The 23,473-nt window shown below is 41.1% G+C and overlaps 1 protein-coding gene across 1 annotated transcript in view; it reads right to left on the reverse strand.

Moving 5' to 3' along the window:
* Window positions 1-20,480: 20,480 nt before the first annotated feature.
* LOC148025176 (Photosystem II reaction center PsbP family protein) overlaps window positions 20,481-23,473 on the reverse strand; it is a 43,271-nt gene continuing 40,278 nt past the window's right edge. The window contains exon 3 of the mRNA XM_087694943.1: window positions 20,481-21,348. Coding sequence (XP_087551069.1) covers window positions 21,033-21,348 — 316 coding nt within the window. The 3' untranslated portion in view covers window positions 20,481-21,032. The remainder of the gene's footprint in view (window positions 21,349-23,473) is intronic.

Here is a 23,473-nt window from a genome sequence, read left to right on the forward strand (position 1 = left end):
GTTCAACACTCTGTTTACACATCTCACCTCGCATTTGATTTGAAGGGAAAAACTGGTCACTCATCCCACCCTCTGTCTCACTCTTTGATAGATACAAAGGGCAGCCCATACTCACGTCCCCATCGTGTTAGGATGAAAGCTCGCATCACTCAAAGGGTTGGTGATGAAGATCATGTCGGTTGTTGTTGTCATCAGGATCTTGAAGATGAGGCGTACCCAGGGAGGCATCCAACAAGTCTCATACTTCAATGATTTGTAAGAAAGGTCGTCCATTAAGAAGGAAAGACGGATTGATATTGCAGAGACAACTCACCAAGGGAGGTGGCTTCAAATTACATGCTGAAAAGGTGTTGCTGGTGAGTTAGCTATCCTGAACTACGGGGTGTTATCACCTTTTCTACAGTCAGCTTCCCACCCAAGGGTGTTTCCACCTTTTCTTGGAACAAGGCCTGTTATGACAAGGAATTTCTTCCTTTTCTCCCATAACAGTTTTGTTTGTTGTTGTTGTTGTTTTTTTTCCTTTTTTTTTGTAAAGAAAGAGAATGGTAGAAATACCATGTGTCAGGACCAACCTCGCCACCGTTGTTGGATCAGACGAGAAGAGAACAAGGTTGGGTTGAGATGTATCTGCGAGGGGTTAGCAGAACGAGACCGTCTCATGAGGAGAACCATAAGGGCTATCAGAAGCACGACGAGAAGGACAGTGCGACGCCCAAAAGGGGTAGGGTAGGTCGACTGTGATTGTCAAGATCCCCAGGAAGGAAAGTACTTCTTTAGATGATAGCCATTGATCAGGAAGGGATCCTCAGAGGCATCAACGGTCTGCACCTGAACAGAGCCATTAGGATTGACATCAAGTACCTTGTATAGACCCATCCACCATTGTTGAAGCTTGCCAGGAAACTTGCCAAATCTCGAATCATAGGCTAGGACAAGATCACCTTCTTTGAACTCCTTGTGCTTTTGATGAAACTGTCATGATAGGCCTTGTATCGAGCTTGAGTGGTTTCCATACACTGTAGACTCATCCTCCGAATCTCATCCAAACATTCCAAGTGTAGGAGGCAGCGTTGCAGCGACTCATCATCTCCAAAGCGTTCTTTAACTGCCACTCGCAAAGAGGGCAATTCCAGCTCAACAGGGAAGATGGCTTCTATACCATACTAGCTGGAAAGGGGTTTGTCCTGTAGCTGCCTTATGGGAAGTTCTGTATACCTAGAGGGCCTCTATAAGTCGATCGTCCCAGTCGCGACAATATGCGGCAATCGTTCTTGTCAGAATCGAGCAAAGGATGCGATTGGTGACTTCAACTTGGCCATTGGCTCTGGGGTAATAGGGAGTGGACTTGCGATGACGGATTTTATGATCGGCTAGGACATGGGAACGGCCAGGCTTAGTGACCACTTCGAAGTCGAACTGTTGGAATAGTAGCAACCATCTCATCAATCGTCCTTTAACATCTGCTTTGTTCACCAAGAAGGACAGGGTTTCATGATCCACGTAGAACTTAAGATGCGTTGACAATAGATAGTGTCCAAACTTCTCCAGTGCAAACACCATTGCCAGGCACTCAAGCTCTACACTGTGTAGTTCCGTTCCCTATCAGTGACCTTTCGGCTTGCATAATATATTGGTTGATCTAATTTAGAGGGGCCCTTTTGACATAGGACAACACCTAGCCCAAATGATGCATCTGTGCACATGGAGCTCCTTCGTCCAGTCAGTAGGCTGCAAGATAGGTGCTTGGACAAGACACTGTTTTAGGGTATTAAAGGCTTCTTCACAGTCATCTGTCCAAAGAAAATCCACATCTTTCCTTAGGAGCTTGTGTAGAGGGGCCGCCTTGATTACAAAATGTGCAATAAATCTTCTGTAGTAGCCCACATGGCCAAGAAATCCTCTCAATTGCTTGAGGTTTGTTGGTGCTGTTAATGTGGCAATCTTCTCAATCTTCGCCAGGTCTGTGGCAATCCCTTGTGCAGAGACAATACGGCCCAAAAGAACTTCTGATGAGACGCCAAAGACACATTTGTCGGGGTTGAGAGAAATCCCATACTCTCAGCATCTATCAAAACATTGCTCTAGGTGTCCCCAATGCTCGCGGATTAAGCTATAGACACAAAAGTAATCAAGATACACCTCAATGAAATCATGCAAATGATTCTGGAAGGCAACCATCATTACTTGTTGAAAGGTGGCAGGAGCATTATAGAGCCTAAATGGAATCACTCTATAGGCATAGGTCCCCCATTCTGTGGTGAAGGTTGTTTTGGATTGGTCCTCTTCTGTGATTTAGACTTGGTTATATCCGCTGAATCCATCTAAGAGGGAATACAGCTCATGGCCTGCCACTGTGTCCAAAAGTTGGTCTGTAAAAGAGTTAGGGAAATGATCCTTCTTCGTCTTCGAATTGAGCTTTCGAAAGTCCACACATATTCGCGAAGTTTCCCGTTCTTCTTGGATACTACCACAATGGGCGAAACCCATTCACTATTAGCCACGAGATAAATGAACTCGGCTTCAAGAAGTTTCAATAATTCAGCCTTCACCAGAGCATAATAATTAGGATTCATACGCCTTTGTCTTTGCCTTACAGGTTTGGCATCAGGCTCTAGGTCAATGTGATGTTGGCATACTGTGGGATCAATCCCCTTTAGATCTTTATATGGCCAAGCAAATACATCTAAGTTCTCTTTGAGTACTCGCAAGACCACTAGTTCTTCTACCAGAAGATTGAGACCTACTTTCAGGTGACGTTCAGTACCGTTAGTATCCAGGAACGTCACTTATTTTTCACCTTCCACTTCACGGATAAATGTCCCACGGATTGCTTTTGGATAGAGGTCTGACTCTTTCAAGGGAGTAACGTCCTCGTCTGATGTTCCACTAGAACCAGTGTCCTCCTTCTGAACAGATGACTCATTTATCTGTTGGAACTGCTGAAAGGGTATCAGAGCTTTGTTTGCTTCTGTGTGAGTGGTGATTTCTTCTAGACTTAGGGATTCATCTTCAGAGGATGCGTCCAAGAATATCACATAGCACGGACCTTCTAGAAGTCGAGGCTTTGATAGCTCTGGCTTCTGTTGACAAGGGGCATCATCATCATCTTTTCTCTGGACTGAACAGTTAGGGCAACAGGAGCCACAGATGAACTTAATTTTTATGCCTTTGATCCATTGCTTATGCAGATTCTGCATACTTTGTGGTCCATTGGTCAACCCAAATGGAACCATGGTTATTCCATCCAACACCCTGAGATCTTCGGCGGCTTCTAAGGTCTCTGTAGGGACATCAACAAGATCATCCACTATCAGAGGATCTTCTTCAACTGCACTTTCATAACTTGCTTCGTTTTTTTCCTCATCATTTTCATCCTCTTCCTCTGGAGGCTCGGTCTCTTCTTCTGTAGAGGCTTTGTAGGAGAAGAATAGATCTTCTGTCTCTGCGTCTGCTTCTGCTTCTGTCTTTGGCTCTATCTCTGTTAATGTCTCTGGCTCTGCTTCTGCTCTACTATCTCTGCTCTGTATCTGCTCTGTCTCTGTTCTATCTCTGTTGTTACTGCTATGTAACAGAAAGAACAGTATATCCATGCTTCTATTTCGCTGTCAGAGGTGATTTCAGAAGTCAATTCAAGTTGAGGCAGGAGGTATTCTCCCATGGACAAGGACTTTGCTTCCCTTGGTAATTGGCTTATAGTGCCCACTGTTAGGGACTGTGCCTCTGTTTTCTTGGGAAAGATCTATTTAACAGCCTCTTCATCTCCTAATGTACCATCAGTGACCTCGTTGGAGGAGTCAGTTATGACTTCAATGGATGTGGATCCATTGCCTTTTTTTGATCCATACAACTTCAACATCACTTTGTTGGTTCCTCTGCCTAGGGTTAGGGTTCCTTTGAACCAATCCGTCCTGGCTCTTGCTTCAAAGAGCCAAGGTCTTTCCAACAACAGAGGGTATGAGGTCCCATAAGAATTTGGTTTGACCACCAAATATGTCAACCAATAGTCTCTTCCTGCAAGGGTTATTTTTACGTATGGCAGGATGTCCAACGGTTTAATTCTGCTTTGATCTGCCAATCTAATAAGCCACTGTGTAGGTTGAATTCCTTGCAACCCTAAGTCATTCATTGTTACATCCGTCATTATGTTTACTGATGAGCCTCCATCAATCAATGCATCTGAAATAAAGCATCCTTCTATCCATACACTAATCTCTGGGGTTCCAGGATCTAGGAAGGCATTAGCCACATCTACTGCTCTGGGGCCTTATTGGTATTGGTCACTATTGAAGGAGCTATCCGTAATCCACGTCTTCTTGTCAAGATGCTTTTGAATTTCTTTTAGCAGCTGGGAGACAGCATCAGCAACTGTCGGAATGTTAAGTTTGGTTTAAAAGTGTCTAGGTCTTTTACCAAGTCATAATCTTTGATAGGATCCACGGGCTTTTCTAGCCTGCTAGGGAATGGGACTATACCCATTTTCATCTTTTCTTTTTCTTCTAGAAATTGCAACATCAGCACTTCCTCTGTTTCTGAAAGTGCTTCTATCTCATCTATCTCCTGGACCTCTGGTCCTGTTTTTGGGACCGTCTCTGTGACTCTGTGGCATTGCAGTGCTCTATACTGCACTATTCTGTCCTGTATTGCTCTATCCCTCTGTTGTGACAGGTTGAACTTCACAGTCTTGGCAGGAGAATTATTTTCGTTCTGAACAACTAGTTGCTTCTTCTTGGTGCACGTGACAGTGGCAACTTCCAACTCTACCAAATTGGAGGCAGGCTCTTGTACCTTCTTTTGTTGGCTATTAGTGCCATTGGCCTTTACAGGGGCTGGACTTGGACAGTCCTTTGCAGTGTGGTCTTCTCCTTTGCATTGGCTGCATAAGGGCTTGTAATCCACAGATCGTCTAGGGTTTGGACAATTCGGGGAGATATGACCCTTTTCTCCACACCTGTAACATTTCACTTTTCCGATCTTTGACCACCGCCTATCGTCCTCTGTAACTTTGAGAGGGAAACCTCCTTGGACCGAAATTAGGACAAAATTTCCTAGGCTTTGGTCCAATATCCTGTGTTGTCATTTTGGATTCTAGCAAGTTGAATCTTGCATTTTCATCTTTCTGTCTTCATTCGTGCAGCTCTTTCAGAGAGCAGATATCCTCTGTATGGTTCTTCATAGGAATGGTTGGTTTTCGGGTACATTCAGTGACTAAATGTCTCGCTTGATGATACTTTCCACACCATGTATTAGAGCGCATTACATCTCTCCCAGCTCCCGTAGGGGTAGATATATTGGCGGTATTCATCTTCAATGTCTGTAGTGCTCTATAATCACATCCATAAGCTCTTTCTTGATACTTGCAACTGAATTGGATAAGTAGTCCTTCAGATTTTCACCTCCTGAAGTACTTGTAGTAGGGTTTTGGAAAGCTTCTGTAATTACTCCATACACTGGTTGGGTCGATCCAGAGGGTCCTCTATTCTGATTCTGATTCAGAGCTCCTGTTGAGACTTGGGGTTGTTGATTCCAATTGGTAGAGTTCCACTGTTGTTGAATCGCCATTGGAGGAACTGTTTGATGCCACTGTTGTTGTGGTTGAACCATCATTTGAGGCACTGTCGTCTATGGTGACCACAGTGGATTATGTGCATTATATTGCGGCATTGTTTGCATCTGGGGATAGGGGTAGGGAACTGTTCCTGGGTGTTGAGGCAAACACACCAACAGTCGGGACTTTGGACGGACTTCTATTCTTTCAGAAGCTGCAACTCACGTTGGCGACAATCTCTCACCTTATCTCTCACGCTCCGCTCTAACTAACCAAGCATTCTCCTCTCCAACCCAAGGAAGCAAGAACACAAAACTAGCTCGAGTTGTAGTGAACTCACCTAACTTACCTTTCAAAGGCTCGAAGATAGTTCCACGACCATGATCAACACGATCCGATGCCGTCGCTCCTTCGCATCCACCACCAAGCACACCAACGAGTCGAAGAGCTAGTAGAGACGACGAGAAAAGCAAGAAGATGACGAAGAGCTTCACCTTCCCTCAGTCCCTCGCTCAACACACCTCTCACTCTCTCCCTCTCAGTCACTCTCAACACAATGGAAGCAAGATGATAGAATAGAAAGATTGAATGGTTGCACTAACAGAGCTTCCGTAGCATGAATGTGCCAAAGGGGTTGAATACAACTGAGACCTCCCACCCTTATATAGACATAGAATTAGGGTTAGGGTTAGGGTTTGCGCCCCTTTTGCGTTTAGGGTTAGGTTTAGGGTTTGCGTCCCTTTTGCGTTTAGGGTTTCCACAACTGTGAATTAGGGTTTGCACCCTCTTTGGGCATCCTACCCACATAGTGGGCTTTAGGCCGGTCAATCCTTGAAACATGCTTGAACCTTAGCCTAAATAGACCAAGCCTACACTATTCTAATCACAATTACATGTGCGCAACCCATGCAACACATGCGGGTGCGACAAATACAACTACGGGTGATAAATACAATATGCACGGGAGTGAGCCCGGCTCTCACAAAATAATACAACCATGATAGTCTGATGATGTCCATGAGTAAAAAGTAATACACAAGTGCCCAAAGTAATACAATGAAGCTCCATAAAATAGTAATCCACAAAAAAAATAGTATCCAGCACTTACGCTTTCTGCAGCCTTCTCAAAATACCGTTAACACTGGGACTGCATTTGGTGGGTATACCATTCCTGGCATGGGAGGAGGTAAGACTCCTCTTCTTGGAGTCATTGACAACCTTGCTTCAACTTCGTCATACAATCTTGCACCTTTCACTGCAGCTTGCAGATCGACTGGTCTTCTCAATTCCACGAACTTGCGAACTTCTGGTTGTAGGCCTCTGAGAAAAACTTCTTTCTAGATACCTTCGTCCAAATGATGGTTAGTCCATCTCTTCAAGATGGATTCCATTCGCGAGACATAAGCTTCTACTCTTTCTCTAGAGGACTGACTTAGGTTCATGAACTCCTCTCGCATCTGCTCTTCAAAACCTTCACACCTAAATTTAGTGAGGAAGGCCAACTTCAGGTCGTCCCATGTGCCAAAAGTTCATGCTGCTTGTCTCTCATACCATTGAAACGCCGTGCCTTTGAAAGTGGCGGGGGATATCGCTAACCAATGCTCAGGGGTTCTGGCATTGTTAGCCACACATGCTACCATAAATTCGGCTACATAAAGATCAGGGTCTTCATTATACTCTCCCTTAAAAATTGGCAATGGGACTACATTTACTGGCCTGTCATCAATATTTCCAAGACGAATCTGACTAGGAAGGGGACCTTGAGTTGCCATGGGGACTTTTGTAAAGAGTGCTTTTAGGGCGTCAAAGAAAGCTTCTGCTGCGAGCTCGTTCTCAGCTGTGATTTTTGTATTCTCTCTTATCATGTACCTCTGGACTCGTTCTAATGCTTGCCTCTTGATTGCGTCATTCATTAGGGGCTTGGATCCAACCAATTATTCAATACTCAACAGGATAGTATCAGAGAGGGCTTTAGTCTCTGGGGAATTCTCTGGCCAACATCTCTTCTACTTCCTTTTTTTCAATATCTGTGAATTCGGCTTTTAAACCACTACAGAGGGGGAGATATTCCGTTCTAAAAGTATCAAAACTCATTCTTCGTAGGATCGTTATTGTGCCATTATAATAATGCCAGCTTTTGATAGTTTCAATAGTGTATGTTATGAAAAAAACTTTGTCTATCAACTTCTAGTGGGTTGCTAATTAGACAAATAGAAGATTGTCAGTGCACCAAGCATCCTACGTATCTTGCTGTTGAGCATTCATGAACAAATTTCAACTCTTTTCCTTCTTGTATTCGTGAACCTCTACAGACTATGACTCCTTAAGCTTCTTCACAATCTCCCACTTGATGATGTCTGAAAACTTCTCAATGAATACCAAATCTTCCATGGATAGTCATTCTCTCTGCTTCTCTCTTCAGTTTGTTCCCAAACAAATTTTCACCAAGATACAAGTTTCTGCTGCTTCAACAGGAAGAGAAAACAGTCCACCACATAGAGCATGCATCATGATGGTAATATGTTTCCGCCATTGTGGGATGAATTTCTTGTGGAAAGTGGCTTTGATAATGAGAATCTCCAACTCTCCAGTGGAAGAAGGAACTTTGCAAATATCCATTGAATTCTCATTTTCTTGGCAATGCCATTTCCTTCATTTTCACCCTCTTCTGATGCTTGTTGATGGCAAATTTCCCCGACTGCGCACAAAAAACATGGAGCCCCAAGTGGAACACCAAGGAAAAGTGTATTCTACTGCAAGAAAATCTATCTTGTAACATCAATAAGCTTTTATTTGATTCTTTTGATGACCAAAACAAAGAAAACAAAAATTCTTCACGTAGCATCATAGTAGATATCTCCCACGGATTTGATAGAATCAACCATAATCTTTAACATCTTCATATAATCCATCAATAGAACAAAGAACATAAAAGAATACACCATTTTTGAATGAAAATCAATCATATATTATTCATCTTCAATGTCTTCATAGTTCTCTCTTTTAATCTCTCATATACAATTACACTGTTTTTATAGAAATTGGCTATCTCTAGCTCTCTCTCTCTCTCTCTCTCTCTATCTCAATAGTACATCATCTCCTCACTACAATACTCAATAATGACTCTCAATAATCCTTCTTAGGTCGTGGATGCACCTCCCAAGAGGTATGTCTGATGTGAAGAGACACCAGAGCCACTACAGTGTCTCTTCATAGCTCACTACTGTCACTGTCACTCCAGTCTTCTCTTCAGTCTTCAACAGCTGCTTCTTCCATTTGTTTTAGCTCTTTTGAACTTAGATTCATCCTTTCCAAAATTTAGAAAACTTTTCCAAAGTCACACATACATTCTACAGAACACTTACAAAAGATCTACATAACAGAACAGAACAGAAACAGAGCAGATACAGAGGCTCTACAGAAGGTTTACAGAGGGTTACAGAAGGTCATCAGAGAACATCAAATCCTCATAACTCATACTAAAACCATTCTAAAATATAAAAAAATATTCAATAAGCTTTCAAAAGATTTCAACCTTCATCAACCATCAATCCATGCTTCATACAGAAGATAACCAGAACAAAACATAAGCTATACAGAATGTATCAGAACTAATCAGAACCTTAACAGAACCTATCAAAACATCATAGAGCCTCACATTTTCACTAAAAATCATCACGAGCTTCCAAAACATAATAAATATCATCCAAAACACTCTCAAACACTTCCATTAACAACCAGACATCACTCTAAATCCATAAAAAATTAATCATTTAGACCTAAAAAACAACAAAAATCAGTCAAAATTTCAGTCTTTTTCCACTCTCAACAATGTATAAGAAGTACAAGTTGCATCAATATTTTTTCAGTTTACTTCTTTTGTAGATACAATACTCTCTACATCACTACATTTAACATCATCCTCAGAAGGATCAATACTCATAGTAATACAAAATGTATCCCATGACCCGAGTAGTGTGACAAGTTAGAAAAAAAACTTTATGTTATCCTCAAACTTAATATCCTACGAGATAAGTTGGCTGAAAATAGAGTGGAACTCATTCAAATAAGTAGACATAAAGGCGTTGTCCTTCATGAATAGGTCCATAAACTTCTTCAACCAATACAATTAAGATGCATGAATTTGCTTGTTAAAGATCAAACATCTTCTTTCATATATCATATGCACCACTGGTAGTCAAAATAACATTGAAATATACTTGCTTAGATAAAGAGAATATGATAGTAAACTAGCATAACTCATCAAGTTCATCCCAATCATCTCTATCCCAATTTTTTGGCTCTATACTCTCTTCAATGCCCTATTCTGCACCAAGACTTGCCATATTTGTATCTTCCAATATTGGAAGTCATTACCACATCAAGCTTTTTAATGTTGAAAATAGTACTATTTGCTAATGCATTGATAGTACCTACCATTATTTTTGCAAATGATTACAAAGTACAAGAGTATGGACTGATATAATTATAGCAAAATAATCCCCAAATTGAGCCAAAAGAGAGCAAGAGGTGGGGAACAAAAGACTATATATGTACCAAAAACAACAAGGTATTTATGCTCAAAGAAACTGCTCATAAGTATTATTCAGCATTATCATCCTAAAGCTATTGTAAATAACCATACATTAATAGGCAAATGACCAAGGAGTAAGCTCCCACCACTAGGAATATCTAGGAAGCAACTGGGACATATAGAATGCAAGCAATAGTGTAACAACAAAGTACCAAGAACTGTGAAAGCATACAAAGTGTTAGATACATAGATGCATACAAGCAATGCATGCCAAGCATCCACCAATATTGACAACCCACTGACAATTATAGGTATAGGTTATCCAAATGCTCAAGGTCAAATCAACCCACAACAGTGTGTATATGCAAGAATAGTGTATGCATAGGTCGATTGAGCTTGTACATAGGCAAGTGAGTCCCTTTGTCTTTAAAGAACCAAGCTTTGCAAAGAAAGTACAAGTGTCTCCCACTAGAAGTCAATATGGAGTGTCCAAGTGCCAAGCAAAGCTCAATACATAATTCTCATAATATCCAAGAAACCAAGATACATGATAAGTACATTCGAGAGTATATACATCCAATGTATCATCAATCCACAAAAGTGAAGAAATACTCGAGCAAATATGCAAAGCCCAAATACATTCAATGGATCTCAAATACAAAGCATAAAGTGCATCACAAGAATATTTGGGTACATAAATTAATGCCAAGCCTTCATATAAGCATGTAACATCCCCAAATGTCTTGTTGGCGTTCAAAGCATAGACTTGCAATCTATAAGCTTGTTGGTTACTATGCATTATAGCAATAGGCTTCTCCTTAGGCTTAAGGGCCTCCACATTGCTTGGTGTTGACCCTCATGGACATTGGAGCATAGTATGGTCACTACCAAGCAGAGGAGGCCTCTCCCTAGGCTTGAGAGCTCCTATATCACCTAGCATTGACCCTTGTGTGCACTACATACCATATGGGTCACCATCAAGCAAAGGAGACTTCTCCGTGAGCTTACTCCCACATTGCTTGGTTTTGACCCTCATGTGTAGTAAATGCCATATGGGTCACCACTGAGCAAGGGAGGCTCCTCATTGGGATGGTGGACAAAGAGCATCGCTTGGTGTTGACCCTCATCTGCACTCAAACATAGTATGGGTCACCACCAAGTGAAGGAGGCTTTTCCCTAGGCTAAAGAGCTTCCACATTGCTTGTTTTTGATGTCATGTCCACTTAAATGCAGCATTGGTCACCACGGAGTGAGAGAGACCCCTCACTAGGACGGGCAACGAATGTCACTTGGTGTTGACCCTTATGTGCATTCGAACATAGTATGGGTCACCACCAAGCAAAGAAGGCTTCTCGCTAGCCTTACGAACTCCCACATCACTTGGGTTTGACCCTCATGTGTAGTGAATGCCATATGGGTCACCATAGAGCAAGGGAGGCTTCTCCCTAGGCTTAAGCACTTTCACATTGCTTGGTATTGATCCTCATATGCACTTGAACACAGTATGGGTCACCATCAAGAGAAGAAGGTTTCTCCCTCCGCTTAAGAGCTTCCACATTACTTGATTTTGACCCTCATGTGCATTGAACACCATATGGATCACATATGCCACCACCAAGCAAAGAAGGCTTCTCCCTAGGCAGCTTAAGAGCTCCCAGATTGCTTGGTTTTGACCCTCGTGTATACACACTGAACATTGTATGGGTCGCCATCGAGCAAGGGAGGCCCCTCACTGGGTTGGTGGGTAAAGAGCATCGCTTGGTGTTGATCCTCCTTTGGCACTTGAATACAATACGGATCACCACCAAGCAATTGAGGCTTCTTCCTAAGCTTAAGAGCTCCTACATCGCTTGGGTTTGACCCTTGTTGTGTACATTGAATTCCATATGGGTCACCACTAAGCGAGGGAGGCCCCTCAATAGAGTGGTGGGCAAAGAGCATTGCTTGGTGTTGACCCTCATGTGCACTTGAATATAGTATGGGTCACTACCAAAGAAAAGGAGGTTTCTTCCTAAGATTAAAAGCTCCCACATTGCTTGGTTTTGACCTTTGTGTGCATTAAACACAAAATGGGATACCACTAGTAAGGGAGGCCTCTAACTAGGGCAGCATGCAAAGAGCATCGCTTGGTGTTGACCTTCATGTGTACTTGGATGCATTATGGTTCACCACAAAGAGAAGGAGATTTGTTTTAAAGTGGTTTGTTTGGCTTTGAGGATCAACCATTTTCTACTTTTAGATTTTATATTGGGCACAATAAATAAGTAGATTGAGCTGGTGTTTGAGGATATCATGGAGGAGACCTAGGAGGAAAAGCTATATATGTTCTTCTAGAATGTTGATGCTCACTCTTGTGCTCCCAAGTTGTCACACATGTTCAAGTCATCGCTTTCTATTGAGAAAGTATTGGGCTCCTTTGGAACATCTTAGCTAAGAAAATGGAGAAATACTAAAGAATAATGTCATCTAGCATGGTGACCTTTGATGTAGAGGAATATGTACGCTCGAAGGACTTCACAACCAACAAAGTTGCCAGTTAGCCAGAGCACTAGATAAATTACATGCCAGTGTACACAAGGGCATAGAGTATATCCCACTACACTCAAAGAGGTGTCATCTACTACATTCTTCCTTTGCATTCCTTTGCTACTTGCATCTCCTACCAGATGGGAACGACTTGCAAGGGACTTCACAAGCACTGCACACTGCTGACATAAGACAACTTGTTATTACTAGTAGAGAGGTTGAAGAGGTAGAGGAGATTGTAGCCTTTGATGTAGAGGAAGAGAGAGGAAGGTTGCTCAACAAGAGGCAAAGTTTAGATAGAGAGCCCTTGTTATTGTCCTTGTCGACCTAGAGGATGCACTACCGCTCGATTCATATGCACGAGGCATGACTTTGCCTACATTTACGATGTTAGATGACCAAGACTATGTGTTGCTAGCCAACCTTATGAGTTCATGAGACATCCGTGGTGAGGATTACAGTCCCACTACCTTGGCCCAGTTTAGTGAGGCTGTTGGGTAGTGGATGACATAGATCTACATCTCTTGGCTAACGTTGTAGTCAACGATGCAAAATGGACGTTGCGTGAGGAGATCCTTGAAAGGATTGAAGTAGAGACCAAGACCTATGAGTAGTGGCAATGGCCTATTGAAGAGGAAAGATGGACAAACAGATTGGACATATAAATGTTCAAAAGCTGAAACATATGCAGCATAAGGAGCTTATTACAAGGCTACCAAGGTTTAAGCATGTTGATTTGAAACATGTATACTCATGTCGACTTGGAAAACAAACCAAATTTCCATTTGTCAAAAATACATGGAATAGCAACAGACCTTTATAGCTTGTGCACTCAGATGTATGGGGACTTGCTTATAGTGTATCACTTGGTGGGTCTAGATACTATATGACTTTTGTGGATGACTATAGTAGGTATACGCGGATATACATCTTAAAGCATAAAGATGAGGTTTTGGATCACTTTATGGATTTTAAAGCTCATGCTGAAAAAGAGCTGTTATGTCTCATGCTTTTATGGTTTGATGGCGGTGGAGAGTATGTCTCAAAGGAGTTTGGCAGGTACTTAGTAATGCATGGGCTTACGAGGTAGTTGACTTGCAACTACACTCCTCAATAGAATGGCATTACTAAAAGGAAGAACAGAGTGATTATGGAGGTAGCCAAGGCCATGTTAAATGAGAAGGACATGCCTTTTGTCTTATTGGGCTAAAGAGGCACTTATGGCTATCTATGTGATGACTAGAACATCTACATCAAGAATACATTAAAAGACACCTTATGAGCAACTTTATGGCCTGATATTCGACATTTGAAAGTATTTGGTAGTATTGCATATGTCCATGTTCTCGATGACAAATGGAAAAAACTTGACCCTAAAGCAGTGAAGTGTGTTTTCGTTGGATACTCATAGGAAAGGAAGGCGTACAAGTGTATTGTTCCGACTACACGAGAGATATTGCTCAACTGTGATGTTGTGTTTGATAAGTTAGCATCTTGGTATGGTGCTAAGTCGGCTGCAATATATGATGACAATTCACAAGGCATATTTGTTGAAAATGGACAGCAAGGCACTACTTCTATTAGTAGACGTACTCAAAATGCATTTGGCAATGTAAATCCTTGGATTGGAAGGCTCCATAGCCATGGGTCTTCATCCATTAACATGGGTATGTCAGTGAGGGGGAGAGATAAAGAAAAAGAGAAACCCCATTATGAGCAAACATAGCAATATTCAATTCAGGTATGTTTGTATCCAATATAAACATCCTACCATATCTCTAGCCTTTAGCAACCAATTTACATCCTATGCCATATTCCTTTGTGAAGCAACCATCTCTATTGAATCGAACCTACAGGTTTTGCTCCTACAGATAACAGATTCTTCGTGATTAAGGGAACATGTAATACATCATGCAAGTGCTTCTTTTACCATCAGGCTTATTAACCAAGGGACCAATCCCTGTGTGTGCTATGTCATGTTGAGAATCATTTCCAATATATGCATAGCCGTTACCATATGTTTTCAACTCATCAAACCACTCACCATGTGGTGTCATGTGCTTTGAGGCACCAAAATCTATATACCAGACATCATCAGACTTTCCTTGATGCTTGCCCTTGTTTCGTACATAAGTCATAACAAACAATCTCTCACCATTCTCAGACTCTACATGACTAGAAGATGCATAGTGACCCTATTGTGTCTACCCTTCTGATTAGCCTACTTCTTCCAACACTCTTTTGCAATGTGGCCATGCTTGCCATAGTAAGGACAATATTTATCCTTAATTGCATTTTCATGACTAGACTAAGTATGCTAGGATCCTTTGCCCCTAGACCGAGATCTTCTCCTCGCATAGAGTATCCACTACCTCTACTAGGAAATCCCTTGCTGACACTCCATGCTAAGATGCATGCTGATGGGTTCCGCTACCACAGCTATTAGAACCTCTGCCACAATGACCATGGCCTCTCTAATTGAGTAAAAAATTGCATCTCTATTTTTAGAGCTACTCGATGGTCCACCCAAGAAATGGAGAAGTCCCATTACCAAGCAAGGACCAAATACTTTAGGCATAGAAGACATGATGGTGGTACACAAAAGACAAACAACCTATTGGAAGTTTTCCATTGGTTTTACATATTAGTTTGGTACAAAAGAATGAGATTTAAAAGAAGCCAAAAGGATGTCCCAAAACTCGGATATTGCTCTTGCATTAAAAATATCAAAACAAAAAAGATAAGAAGCATATAATAACTCATGTGCAAATGAAAAAAATTTACAATGGCTGGCTCCCAAGGAGAAAAGGCTAGAGATAGCACTCAAGGAGCAAATAAGAAAACATTCATTCCTTGCTACGTGGGCTTGAAGGGGACAATTTCATATGCTTTGTTGGCATTTTCTTGTCCTTGTCCCCCGAGGCTAGCAGTTGTATAAGTGGTATTGGTTTTGTTGGAGGCAATGACTCTATAGCCAGCACTCCTAGAGGTGCAAGCTCTACATGAATGCAACACTTCATCCACCGCAAGAATTCTCATTTTATGTAAGGATGCAAGTTGCCTAGTTCATGAACCCCTGCTGCAGTGGCATGAGCAACTGCGATACGTAGTAAGGGGCCCTCATTTAGTAAGATACTTTGTCTCACAATTGATAATGGTGGAGAATATTCTCTCTCATGAGTTCTAAAATTTTTGTGAAGCATGTGGGATAAAAATAAAACTCATTGCACGTAGTAATCTTGCCCAAAATGGTATTGCGGATCATACGAATAGAACCCAATACATAAATGGATGTTGAGTATGCTAGCTAATATTAGTCTTACTCCAGGATTGTTGCTTGAGGCTATGACAGTTGCTGTACATTCGATAAATAGGTCACCTTATACTACTTTGAATGGTGGTATTCCTTAAGAGGCATGGTTAGGCAATAAGTGATTTTATGATTACTTAAAGAGTATTTGGTTGTGAAGCTTATGTGCATGTACCAAAGAAAAGACACAAGTTAGAGCAAAAATCTACTAAATGCATCTTTTTAGGCTATGGATAGAGTACTGAGATGGGTCATCGCCTTTGGGATACAAAAGGTAAAAGGATTATCTATAATAATGATATTATCTTTAATGAGAAGATGATACATAAACAACCTCATAAGGAAGTGGAAACAAGAAAGGTTATTTTCCAACATGCATTGCCACATATTATTTTGTATGTAAAAGTGATAGTGCACCAATTGTGCAAAAAGCAAATATGAGTGATGCTTCTACTAATGAGTAGGAAGCAATGATATCTATTGAGAAACAAGTTGAGAGCCCTGTTGTGGCACAAGAAGAAAGAGTGAAGGCTCAAATTTCCACTTCAAGTCAACCCGTTGTGCTAGAAAGATCTACTCTTATCTCTTGTCCCCTTAAGAAATTTTAACTTGGATTGACTATGTGATGTTAACAAATTGTGAAGAGCCATCTTATTATAAAGAGGCCATTACTTATGATGATAAACTTAAGTGGAAGCTAGCTATGCAATCTAAAAGGGATTTCATTATGAAGAATCATGCTTAGGAGTTGCTTCCTTTGCCAAAGGGCGGAAATGCATTGCCATCCAAGTGGATTATAGGTTGAAGATTATAGGTGATGCTAAGCCAAAGTACAAGGCAATGTTAGTAGTCAAAGACTTTAAGTAAGAAAAATGTGTGGGCTTTGATGAGGCCTTTTCACCTATGGTGCAATTAACTACTCTTAGCATTGTCCTTACCTTGGTGGCTAAGAATGACATGGACCTTATACAATTGGATATCAAGATAGTGTTTTTGCACAGTGACCTTCATAACAAGATCTACATGCAATCACAAGAGGGTTTTGTGGAGCATAGCCAAGAAGAGCTTGTCTGTAGGCTAAAAAACAGTGTTTATTGATCAAAGTGGACCCCACATGAATGTTATAATAAGTTTGATACCTTTATCTAGTTTCATGGCTACAAGATTATATACTAGAAATGCTAAAGATGGCAACTTGATAGTGTTGATCATTTATGTGGATGATATGTTGATAGTTAGGGAAAACAAGTATGACATTAATACCTTGAAGAAAAGATCAATGGAAATCTTTGAAATGAAGGATTTGAAACATATAAATCACATTCATGATATGTGCATAATCAAGGATAGAAGAAAGATATTGCTCTATCTCAAAAGGATTTATGTTAGCAAAGTATTACATCATTTCAATATGGAGGGATGGAAGGCAATTAGTACTCCATTACCTCCATATGTGAGACCTAGTATTGTTGATTGTCCCAAATCTAATGAGCATAAGGTTGAAATGGCCAAGGTTCCATATTCATCATGTGTGGGAAATCTCATGTATGCTATGATTGCCACTCGCTTGAACATTGTGTTTGTAGTGAGAGTAGTAAGCGTGTACTTGTCAATTCCTAACAAGAAGCATTGGAAAGCAATGAAAGGCATCTTAAGGTACTTGAGTGGTACAAGAGACGTGTACATATGGTTTGAGAGGGAGAGTAGTGGTGTATTTGGATACATAGATGCAAACTATATAGGAAATGTTGACAATTGAAAGTCAAACCACATGATATACCTTCTTTGATAGTGCAATCTCATGGATGTCATGTTTGGAAAAATGAGTAACATTATCTACCATTAAAGCTGAGCACATTTCAACCACAAAGACATGTAAATAAGCTATATGGCTTATTCATGTAGTGGAAGACTTGGGCCTTAGTGAAGATATGCCATCGTTGAGAACAAGCAAGTTGGGATTACCAAAGTTCATATTGATAATAACCCTCTAGTAAACGTTCACCAAGAGTCTATCCTTTGAAAAGTTTATACATTGCAGGGAGTTGATCAGCATTGGGTGACAATACCTATGTGTATTTACCTCTCACATTCTCTTATTCTTTTATCTCCCTTAAAAGCGCATTGACCTTTTAAGTGGAAAGTTGTTAAGATAAACACCAAGGTGGCCAGTCGCCCATCTTACTCACTAACCCTAAATATACATATACAATCTCATTCTATAGTCATTTGAGTGATAAGGCAATAATGTACTAATCACAAGAAAGCTATTGAAGGCATCATAAACACAGTGTCCTATGTGTATGCATGTGTGTGTGTGTGTGTGTGTGTGTGTGTGTGTATGTGCGCGCGCGCAATCTCCACTCCTTAAGTAGGTCACGAATTATGTGTGTCCGACCAAGATGGCATGCTTTTGCTTCCACATCTAGAATGCTGATGAGGAGAAGGATGAGCCCACTTGTGGGGGCATATCATGCTATACTAGAGGTGGTGTTGGCATTATCATGTGGAGCAAGTCCTCTTAACGCCTTATAAACTATCACATGCAATGTCCTATGTGATAGTACCCACAAACCACAGTAGCTTCTATCAACTTTAGTCAACCATGGTTGCTCTTAACAAGTAGGGTCTAACAACAACAATGCAAGATGGGAGACAACACTAGTAACGAGATGAGCAACATGTGCTAATTGACAAGCAAGAAGAGCAAAAAAGTAAATGGTACAAGTGGAGGGGGCAAGCCACACACACACACACACACACACACACACACACAGAGTGTGTGTGTGTGATATATAGCTTGGCGCCATCTATATCCTCCTCCCCAACCTAGTAGTGTAACCAAAAAAGGGTAGATCGCATGGTTTGTCAAGGAAAGGATTCCTCCATACTCACTCTCCCGGATCCCACTGTAGTCTCTGTAGAGGCCTCCTTTGGTATGCCTAGTAGCTCCATCCATCTACAAGAGAAGCGGTTGGGTCTAGGCTTATGTGTCACCTCCACTCAAAGTGTGCTACTACTTTGATCCTCTACCTAGAGCAACCAATACAACGAGAAAGTTCTCTCGTCCTAATCATTTGTCTTGGTGAGCTTAAGCTCTATTCTCAATCATGGAAGGGCATAAGCAATCTTCTCTTTCTCTTCTCCATCTCTATCATGGGTAAAGCCTCTGCTTCAAGCAGCCCCTGTGCTTCAACAAGTTGCCCTAGTGCTGAGGGAAAATAAGAGCAAAAAAGAGAAAAATCTAGGGGGAGGGGAAAAGGAAAGAGAAAAATTGAAAATTGATAGAGAAGAACGAGAGAAAAAAAGAGAGCAAAAAAAAGAGCAATAAAACAGGGGACAATAATAGAGAGAAAAAAAGAAGAAAATAAATAACCAAAAAAACAATAAAAGGGGGTAAAGGAAGAGAAAAAAACAAAAATATCTTGTGTGTGCATAACAAAGAGAGGGCAGAGAAAAAAAAAACCGAAAAAGAGACAAACGAGGGGGAATGAGAGACAAAACATGAGAAAAATGTATGGAGACACAGAGAGAGAGAGAGAGAGAGAGAGAGAGAGAGAAAGAAATAAGAAACATGAGAGAAGAAAAATAAGATGAAAGAGAAAAAGACGAGCGCAAGAGAAGGGGGGATATTAAATGTGAAAAAATAAAAAAGTTAGTGCATGTGTGTGTGGGATGTAACTCAATTGATTAAGTTGAACACGTGATGACTAGATGGCATTGAGTTCAACATCCACACAGTCATTTAGTATAGGAATACAAAAGAGAGATTTAGCATGTTGATAAAACAAGTGGCTTACCGCTAGGGTGGTTACTTGATTACAATGAGAGAGAGAGAGAGAGAGAGAGAGGGAAAATAAAAGAGAATTTATGAAAAATGAGGAGAGAAAAAATATGTGGGAGAGAGAGAGGGATGGAGAGAGAAAAAAATAGAAAGGAAAAATAAGAGAGAAAGTGAGAAAGACAAGGGGGAGGGACAAGGAGGGGAGGGGGGAAATAAGAGAGAGAAGGGGGAGAGAGAGAGGGAGGAAGGGAGCGACATGGGAGATACAAAAGGCGAGCTTTGAGGGGAGAATCTAAACATTCCTAAATCAAATACAGAAGGAGAAAGTAGAAGGGAAGTGAAGCTAGCCATATTGTAGTACTAGAGCTTTACTTCCCTCCAATCCTACTTCATGACAATTTCACAAGATAGCATGAACATGCTGTAGAAGCCTAGTGTTTTACACCCATTACAAAAATGATGCCTTTAAAATTGATAACAAAATTAATACTGAACCTTCAAAGATCAATACATACTTACACGGTTTTAATGACGTAGACAAACCATATAACAAATAGTCAGGCCATTAACTGAGTTATCATCAATATCGACAAGTGAATCGTTGTTCATCCTTCTTGATAGCAAGTGGCCCACATTCATCCTTTATTCATATGACTTTAACCAAATTACCATATCCATTGTATCTTAATTCATTTGACAAAGGCATAGAGTATAGTTCCACCTATCTATGCAGGCAGAAGATCTAGCTTTTTGTGGGCGCAAAACAATGCATTCTTTGAAACATAGGGCATTGATTAAACATTCAGAATGAGATATCATATATGTGTAAGATAAACTTTTGCCTCTTGGTTAGAGGTACTCTTATAACCTTTTAAGCCAGCAAGCTTTGATATGAACATGAGTATATCCTCAACAAATGATTAGTTGAGATATACAGGCATGAACATATTCATCATTCCTTGGCATATATGTGTATAACCCTAGGTAGGGTTGTACACTCAAAATTTTCCCATTTTACAAGCTAAAGACAAATGTCACCCAAACTCTTCACTATGGCATAGTGCAGGCCAAAAAAGGTAACAAGTAGAAACAATAGACCTGATTCAAAATCCATTAAGAATCTTGCAAAGGCAATGTAAGAAGCCAACTCTTCTATACAGTATAACTGGCCTGTAATAAATTTTATGCAAACAAAGTTTCCATTAGAACAAGAGTGGCCCAAAGGAGATCCTTGAAGAGAGACATCCATGCACAATAGCCTGACTGGAATGATGCAAGACAATTGGCCCATCAAGAAAGATGAAAGTAGCAAGCCATGTGTGCCAAGTACCTGCTACTGCCTCAGTTTGAAAGAGCTTGCCATCTCCATAAACTGTTCCTTTAATTCAGTCCATAGGTATTCAGATGTTTGAGCATTCATTGAGAAGAGCTGTCCGTTGTGTACCACATAGACAGCAACATTGTGCCTTAAAAATGACTGCCCTTCAACTGTAAACTCGAGTGTGTAGTACGGGACTTCTTCTCCACTAACCACTCTAGTGTATTTTTCAGCTTTCAGAATGTTTATGAAAATGTTTGGATTTCTATACGCAACAAAGTTTTTCAGGATAACCTCCCCAACTTGTCTAGGATCTCCAATCATTTCCAGCCTGCTATTCAGATCAATTATTGTGGCTTCATCACACACACACACACTCTCTCTCTCTCTCTCTCTCTCTCTCTCTCTCTCTCTCTCTCTGTGTGTGTGTGTGTGTGTGCGCGCGCGCGCGCGCACAAGCACTCATACACGTGTGCATCCTATGAGTGTGTCTGCACATACACCCCACTATGTATGTCACATCTATATGTATATTTATGAGTATCTATGTTTACAACTATATGAACCCTGACTTTTAATTAACAGATACACATTTCAGTGTGGGAAACCCCAAATGGGGTGAACTCCACGATGAAGTATAGTGACAAATTATTACAAAACACTGCTCATTTAAAAGGGAAAATACAAAACTTGCTTGAGTTAAAAAGAAAGTTGAATAGCATACTCTAAAGGTAGGAGGGTGGTAGATAGATCAGGAATAACCATTAGTTGCTCACACCAATCCACACATGAAAGTTAACAAGGGATCATCTTTATCCTTCCAAGCAAACTGGCTAGACTTGTGCTATACCAGGAACAATCTGAAAACTGCATACAAAACAAGGACCAAACGTATTCCCGATCTTTCACACAGAGGTTCTATTGCTTTTACCTACTAAGCTACATAGTCTCTTCACAAAGAGCAGCACTAGGGATAGCTGCTGGACTAACATCCATAAGTGCATCCTTCTTGCCAGTCAATAGATCCACATCTATCAGTTGTGGAAGGCATCTTGCTTCCTTCTCACAAACATGCATAAAAAGTGCAGCTTTGATAGTGACTTGATCACAGCTCCACTTTTTCAAAGTATGCCAGCATAAAGAAATGGAAATTATTAACAAACTAACACAAGAATAAATTTTACACGGGGTCCTACATAGATAAGATGTGCAGGGCAGGTCAGATCAGGTCCAATCAGGTTGGCCAAGCTTGGTAGCACATGAATTCAGGACCGAAATGGAGCTGGAAAAATAACTCTCAACACCCCTTTTGCGAACAGAAATCAAAACCCGACTGGTGTGGGGGTGTTGGCTTTGCTTTGTTGGTGGGTGGGAGAGTTTAAGGAAGAAGATGCCATGTACAATGCGGACAAACACCAACCCCCTCTTAAGGTGACAAAAATGGCTATTGCAACTCTGATTGTGTACAAGAGCTCATAAAGGATGCTCAAGGAGAGAGCTTGTGAAGATATGCTAGGGTTTGCACAAAGAAAGAAAGAATGTACAAATATGACTAAATCACAACAGACTTGGAAAAAGCGCAAAAAGCAATAAGGAGAGAAAAAGTATCTGATAAATGAATGAATGTTGTAAATGAATGAGTGAAGAAGGTGATATAGATGTAGATGCTCAAGGAGCGGAGGTGTCCAACAACCATCGACACTCATGGGAGCGGCGGGCCAAGGAAGAGTGCTGGAGAGTGATGTCCTCCATGTACACATCCCAAGTGCAGCAATACCACCATAGATGGGATTGGGACGGTATTGGGACAGGATGTGACTGGAATGGGAAGCTAGCAAATGGCCATCCCCTATAACTATGAATACCACCAAGTTTGACATAGATGCAGTAGATTGGATCTTAAGGGGTGAAGTCATGAAGCAACCAAGGCCCAATTGGTGTAAAGAATAATGGAAAAACTGATGAAGAAGATGGTGAGACTGGATATGAACTACCAGAACAGCAAAATGCAGGTTTACAAATGGAGCAGCGCAGTTGATGCAGCACCCAGCCAAAATGCAGTGCTAATGATGGTCCTGGAGGCCAGAAAACAGGTTGCCAGCTGGTCTGGGGCGAAAACACAGCAATAAATAATGTTGTGGCAACTGCAGCATGGCTGAATAACCTCAAAAACAGCAGCAGCTGATTTAGACAAACAGCCCGCGGCAAAACATTGCAGAAGGGGGCCATGTGCATGCTGGCAGAAGCTGATGGAGGGCCACAGACACGCTAGAGGCAGCCTATGGAGCAGGCGGTGATGGCTGGCAGCAAGGATAGCACTTCTTGATGGTGTAGATGAGGGTAATGTCATGGCAGCCGCAGCACGGCTGAAAATCCTCAAAAACAGCAGCAGTGGATATAGACGAACAGCTTGCAGCAAAACACTACAGGAGGGGACCATATGCATGCTGGCAGCA

The sequence above is a fragment of the Lygodium microphyllum genome, chromosome 15 (genome assembly GCF_053477565.2).
Source record: "Lygodium microphyllum isolate KBCC chromosome 15, Lygodium_microphyllum_v1.1.10, whole genome shotgun sequence".
Classification (NCBI taxonomy): Eukaryota; Viridiplantae; Streptophyta; class Polypodiopsida; order Schizaeales; family Lygodiaceae; genus Lygodium; species Lygodium microphyllum.